The sequence below is a fragment of the Vigna unguiculata genome, chromosome 11, assembly GCF_004118075.2.
Source record: "Vigna unguiculata cultivar IT97K-499-35 chromosome 11, ASM411807v1, whole genome shotgun sequence".
NCBI classification, from domain to species: domain Eukaryota; kingdom Viridiplantae; phylum Streptophyta; class Magnoliopsida; order Fabales; family Fabaceae; genus Vigna; species Vigna unguiculata.
The window spans coordinates 34,505,461-34,511,597 of NC_040289.1; the positions used below are offsets into that span (position 1 = coordinate 34,505,461).

Here is a 6,137-nt window from a genome sequence, read left to right on the forward strand (position 1 = left end):
CTCGATCAAATTACGCACGAGTTAATGCTATCGTAAGTATATTAACCCAGTCTTAACGACAGCACTGTTACTGTAATTAATTTAAATTTTTTTCAGCAACATGTTCAGTGATGTGTTTGTTCGTTTCTTTTTTATGGTGTTTGAGTTTTAATTTGAATTTGTTTCATGGTTGATATGAGACAATATATAAAGTTAAAAAGTACTGAGAAAGAGGTCTAAAAAGCTGCATAATAAGCAAGTCCGTGGCCAACCTCATTTCTGATCCTTTGCTACCTTTCAGCCTTTCACCATGTGACCTAACAAACAATCTCTCTCTTTTGCACACGCTCTTTGTTCCCTCAATAATTAGGGAATAATCGAAATTAGGAACACACCAAAGTCTCTGTAACAAAATAACCAAGCCCATAACCACAATACATTAATCCCACCCTCTCTTTTTTTTCCTAATAAAAAATTCACAAACACCCTTTGTTTATTCTCTAGGCAAAAACGAAGTGCTAACAACACAACCCAACACAACACAGAACAAAAAACAAAACAAAACACCCCTGTTTGGTTTCTCCTCCCGTCACTGTTTCTTCGTTTCTACTTCTTCTCACACCCGAACAAGATAGCACTTCCTCAACCACCTTCATCCTCTCCACACCTTGCTCGTTTTTCTTTTCCCTCTGAATTTAAATGAAATGGCTCTGCACAAAACACCTCCAAATAGCAGGGGGTACTATGTTAAGATGAAGCTTCTTCACAAACATGGAAGACCTCATCACCAGCAAGAAAAAAACTGCTTCTACAAATACTACAAATGGCTTCTATGGCTCTCTCTTTCCCTTTATTTCTTCACTTCCTACCTCATCAGCAACAACAACCACCCCAAACAACCCTCTCACCATGTCTCCAGAACACTTATTGAATCAAACAACACAGCTCCTCCGCAATCTGTTAACTCTCGAGGTATCTGGAATCGTTCTCATTTTATCCTACAGTGAAAGAAAATATCTTTCACGGAAGAAAAGTATTGTTTTCCGGTTAAAGATTACAAATTTAGTGATGTTTGATATTTTTGTATTGATATTTTGCTTTCTTGGTTATAAGGGTTTTCGTCGCTGAAGAACTTGAAGGTGTTTGTGTACGATCTCCCGCCCAAGTACAACACGGATTGGTTATCGAACGAGAGGTGTAGTAAGCATTTGTTTGCGTCGGAGGTTGCCATTCACAGGGCTCTGTTGACCAGCGAGGTGCGCACGTTTGACCCTTACGAAGCTGACTTTTTCTTCGTACCCGTTTACGTCTCTTGCAACTTCAGCACCGTCAATGGCTTTCCCGCGATTGGCCACGCGCGCTCGCTCATCGCGTCCGCAGTCAACCTCGTCTCCTCGGAGTACCCTTTCTGGAACCGGAGCAGGGGTTCCGACCATGTTTTCGTCGCCTCGCATGATTTCGGCTCGTGCTTCCACACGCTGGTACGTTCGTCTTTTGTTTTTCTCTCCTAATAGTTTCGCTCGTTGATTTCGTAGAATGACTTGTTTTTGTTTGGTTTTGCGAAGGAGGACGTGGCGGTGGCTGATGGCGTGCCGGAAATTATGAGAAACTCGATCGTGCTGCAGACGTTTGGCGTTGTGTACGACCACCCATGTCAGAAGGTTGAGCACGTGGTGATTCCGCCGTACGTTTCGCCGGAAAGTGTCCAGGACACTATGAATAACTCTCCGGTGAACGGACGGCGAGATATTTGGGTTTTCTTCCGAGGGAAGATGGAACTTCATCCCAAGAACGTTAGTGGAAGATTTTACAGCAAGTAAAAACTATCTCTATTTCTTTAACTAAATTTGTACAAAATAGTCAAAACATTTTTAATGGAAACTTCAATCTTGCTCCTTTTCATTGATTTAAAATTTAAAATAGTTAACAAAAATTATCTTTTTAACATTTAAAAATTATTTTTGCATTTTTGTTGATAAATTCACTGTTTTCACCTTGAAGGAAAGTGAGGACAATGATATGGCGAAAGTTCAACGGTGACCGGAGGTTTTACCTACAGAGACACAGGTTTGCCGGTTACCAGTCAGAGATTGCACGTTCGGTGTTTTGTCTGTGCCCTCTGGGGTGGGCCCCGTGGAGCCCGAGGCTGGTAGAGTCCGTTGCTCTGGGTTGCGTGCCGATAGTTATAGCGGACGGTATCCGGCTGCCGTTTCTCTCCGCCGTGAAATGGTCGGAGATATCGATCACGGTAGCGGAGAGGGACGTCGGGAGGCTGGCGGAGATACTGGAGCGCGTGGCGGCGACGAACCTGACAAGGATTCAAAAGAACCTGTGGGACCCAGCGACCAAGAGGGCACTACTTTTTAACAACCAGGTTCGGGAAGGCGATGCCACGTGGCAGGTCCTACGTGCTTTGAGCGAAAAGCTTGACAGGTCCTATAGGGGTTCGAGGGTTTCACGCCAATTGGATTTTGACACGTAAGAGGTTCAAAATCGGCGCCAAGTTGGTTCCTTGTTTGTTTCTGCACCCGTGCTCATGACATTGCGCAAACAAAACACGCTGCTGCATGGAAGATTATAAGAACGAAATAAATAAATAAATAGTAAAATAATAAAAACAATATTTAGTGGATGACAGCTGGAATTTATTCAGAGACGGAATTTAATGACTCATGCTGGGGCCCATAGGGGAAGATTAGGTTTACGACTTTCTTCGAGGTTATTAATGGTGACGTGGTTTATGGTGGTGACATGGCAGGAATTGATCGGAGGGATTTGCGGTTTGGAGAAGAAGGACAGAAAAATAAATTTTTGTATCATAATTTTTTGCTGTAAATAGATTTAAAAAGTTATATAAAAGGGATACAAGGTTGTTTTTTGAAATGTGTGAGCTGGTTTTATTTATTATTGTATTTGATTTGACTGAATTGGTAAGTGGAAAGTGAGTAAAGTGAGGGGTGTGTCAGTTGTTTTGTAATGAAAGAGATGGAAAAATGAAGGGGAAAATTATTGTGGTGTTTGTTTTGCAGTGAAATGATTAATGAGAATGGAGATGAATGGAGGGAGATGAAGGTGTGTCAGAAATGTCAGAACTTTTATAGTGGTGATTTAAAGTTTTAATTTTTATTTTTTTGCAAGTTAATGGTGGCTGTCAGTGTGGTCACGGATGTGTTAAAGGTTGTCAAAATCAAAGCAAGCATACACAGAAATCATTCAGAGAATCCATCCCATGACATGCCACATCCAATAAAAGGGATAAGCAAAAAATGGGTATTCGAAATAGAAAGATATTCGATAACAATTTTTAATACAATATTTTTATGTTAAAATTTATTAATAAGTTATATGAAATTATTATTTATTATTTATTGTAATAATTGTTACTAAAATTATCTATGTTATTTTTTTAGTTAAAGACTTATTATATTTTATATTATTTATTCAAAATAAAAAACAATTTTCTCATTAAAAATATTAACTTTATATAGGTTTTTAATCCAAAATATTTAACTAAATTAATCCGAAACACAAACTATTTGAATATAATTAAACCGGTTATATTAAATAATTGAATGTAAATTCTAAATCTTAAATTTTGGTTATATATGATTCATCAGGTTGAATGGGTCTAATTCAACCCAAATGATGTTCAGCTTACATAAGTTAAAATATATAATTCGTCTTTGTTTTTTTCAAATTCATCATTTCAGTTTTAATATTATTAATTTTTATTAAGTTAAATTTTAATATTCGTAAATTTTATTTAATTTGGTTAATTTTTGTTAACGATATTTAAATATTTAATAGTAATAAATACATATTAATTTATAGTATTTATATATAATTTTTTAATTATTTAGAAGAAATTCATTTTCTTTTAATTTTTAACTCCTTTGCATGTTTTGTTACATGCAATTAATACCGTGATGCTATAATTCAAGATGATTAAAAGTAGTGTGTAAAAAATGGATAAAAAAAATTAATTAAAATATCATTATATTTTCTGAAAAAGAAAAAACATTTTTAAGGAAGGTTTTGTTTTGAGACATAGTTGTTTAATTCTGGGTCTGTTCTCATTCACTTTCTCCTTTTTGTTTCTAGACTTCTGGCCCAATTTTCGTACTGAGGTTTGACATTGTTCCTGATTCAAGATAATAGAAAAAGAAAAATGCATATTTGCTAGTTTTTAATTGAAAAGACATTCTTACATAAATTAAGAGAACTATTAGAAAATAATAACATATAAAAGAAGGAAGTCTGTATTCATTTTTATTATTCTAAATATGAATTAAATAAACTTTCATAAAAGAATTAAATTCGTAACAAAAAAGTATTATATTATCAATATTAAATATAAAAAATATATTATTTTGAATGTTAAATGTAACATCCCATTTAATAATTTTTCACACTATCAAACAAAACATTAATTCGTGATCAAGCATAGCAGATAGTAGAGTTAGCAGTTATATATATATATATATATATATATATATATATATATATATATATATATATATATATATATATATATATACACTGTATAAGCGTTTGGTACAGTCATCCAAAAGTATAAGAAGGGGCCTAACAACTTGCCAAGCTAAGACTCCTCAAAAGCCTGGTTCAAAACTACTACAGCTAGAAGTAAGAGAGGTCAGTTCCTGCTCTGAAGGGGGGCATCATCAACTGGGCTAGGCTCTGCTCACACCGACAGTAGGCGATCATAGCAGAGGAGAAACCACGAGCGCAAAACCATATGAACAAAAGAAAGGGTAAGCTAACTGAAAGAAACGAAAGATAATGCAAAACATCATGTACATCACTCACAACACATAGATTAGTAATTAAAATTCTAGACTCGATATCCGGATTGTGTAAGAGACATTGGAGCTCTTGGTGGCTTGCACCTGCAACGGTTCCCAGACTCTGGACACAAGGGGTTATCACCCGACCGTTCCCAGGGTAAGTCCCCTTCGCGTCTAGGACTAGGTCAATCCAAAGACTAGGACCTCCTGCTACTCCTCACGACATAATCCATTCTACTCTATCTGAGCGTGAATGATTATTGGAGTTTCAGGATACCAACCAAATATGGATTCCACACGTCCTTACACCCTAACAACTCACATGAACTTCCCTTGAAATTCCATTACAACCATCACATTATATACTCATACTCTTCAAATCTCATCACACAATACAATAATTAATGACTTATTAAACATGTGAAAGCTTCCTCGCATAAAATCATGGCAAAACATGTCATTTTTTCCTTAAAACAGAAGTTGAGGTACTCTACTGCAGTGAATCTCGCTTAAGCTAGGCAATCTAGCCCAGGCGAGAAACCATCTCGCTTAGGCGAGGCTACTTCGCCTAGGCGAGACATCAAACAGTGGCAAATATTAAAAACTGAGCGAACTCTCGCTTAGGCTAAACTGGCTCGCTTAAACGAGAGTGTGTCTCGCTTAAGCGACTCCAGCTCGCCTAGGCGAGATTTCGCTTAGTAGCAGAGGGGGTCTTCCTGATAGTCTCGCTCAGGCGAGAACAGCCCGCCTAGGCGAAAATAACAGATCATCCCACTGCTTTTACATGCAAGAACGAAATTTCGAGACAAACATGATCATACACGCACACAGACATTTCCAGAAATCAATTCAACACACCAATCTCATACAAAACATAATTTACAGCTCAAATGGACAAAATATCGGTTAGCTTCCCTTACCTTTAAAAAAAAACACCACAAGCAAGGCTCTAACACAAGGGCACCTCAAGTCCTCAACCTAAGGGGCTGAAATTCATAACTCAGGGTGAGTTTAAGACCTAAATTCGGTTTGGTAAGCATCAAATCCACAAATCCCAGAATTGAAGAGAATTGGGAGGAACTGAATTTATCTTACCGGAAGGGGAGATGGCTCAGCTTGAGGATGAGTTCCTCTCCTGGTTCCAGGTTTCAGCAGCTGAAACAGAGTGGAAGTGATTAGAAGTGGGATGGCTTGCTTCAGAGGGAGGTTGTGAGAGGGTTTTGAGAGAAGGAATACAGGGAGTGGAGTATTTTTCTGTGGTAGAAGAGAGTGTGTGGAAAAGGGTAGTTAGTGGGTTCTAACAATCTCCCAAACAACAGAATTTTCGTCCCGAAAATTAGAACTCACCAGAGA

The 6,137-nt window shown here is 37.5% G+C and overlaps 1 protein-coding gene and 1 long non-coding RNA gene across 2 annotated transcripts; one reads left to right on the forward strand and one right to left on the reverse strand.

Annotated features, from left to right (window-relative positions):
* Positions 1-283: 283 nt before the first annotated feature.
* Positions 284-3,042, forward strand: LOC114169961 (probable glucuronoxylan glucuronosyltransferase IRX7). The gene is made up of 4 exons (XM_028055372.1): positions 284-951; positions 1,093-1,460; positions 1,545-1,795; positions 1,981-3,042. The coding sequence occupies exons 1-4, from the start codon at positions 684-686 to the stop codon at positions 2,459-2,461; spliced, it is 1,368 nt and encodes a 455-aa protein (XP_027911173.1). The 5' UTR covers positions 284-683; the 3' UTR covers positions 2,462-3,042.
* A 1,584-nt stretch (positions 3,043-4,626) lies between these two features.
* On the reverse strand, positions 4,627-5,915 carry LOC114168921. Its single transcript, XR_003600787.1, has 3 exons — positions 5,880-5,915; positions 5,705-5,770; positions 4,627-4,677 (listed from the first exon to the last, which is right to left on the reverse strand). It is a non-coding gene; the product is annotated as an uncharacterized LOC114168921 (long non-coding RNA).
* Positions 5,916-6,137: the final 222 nt, after the last annotated feature.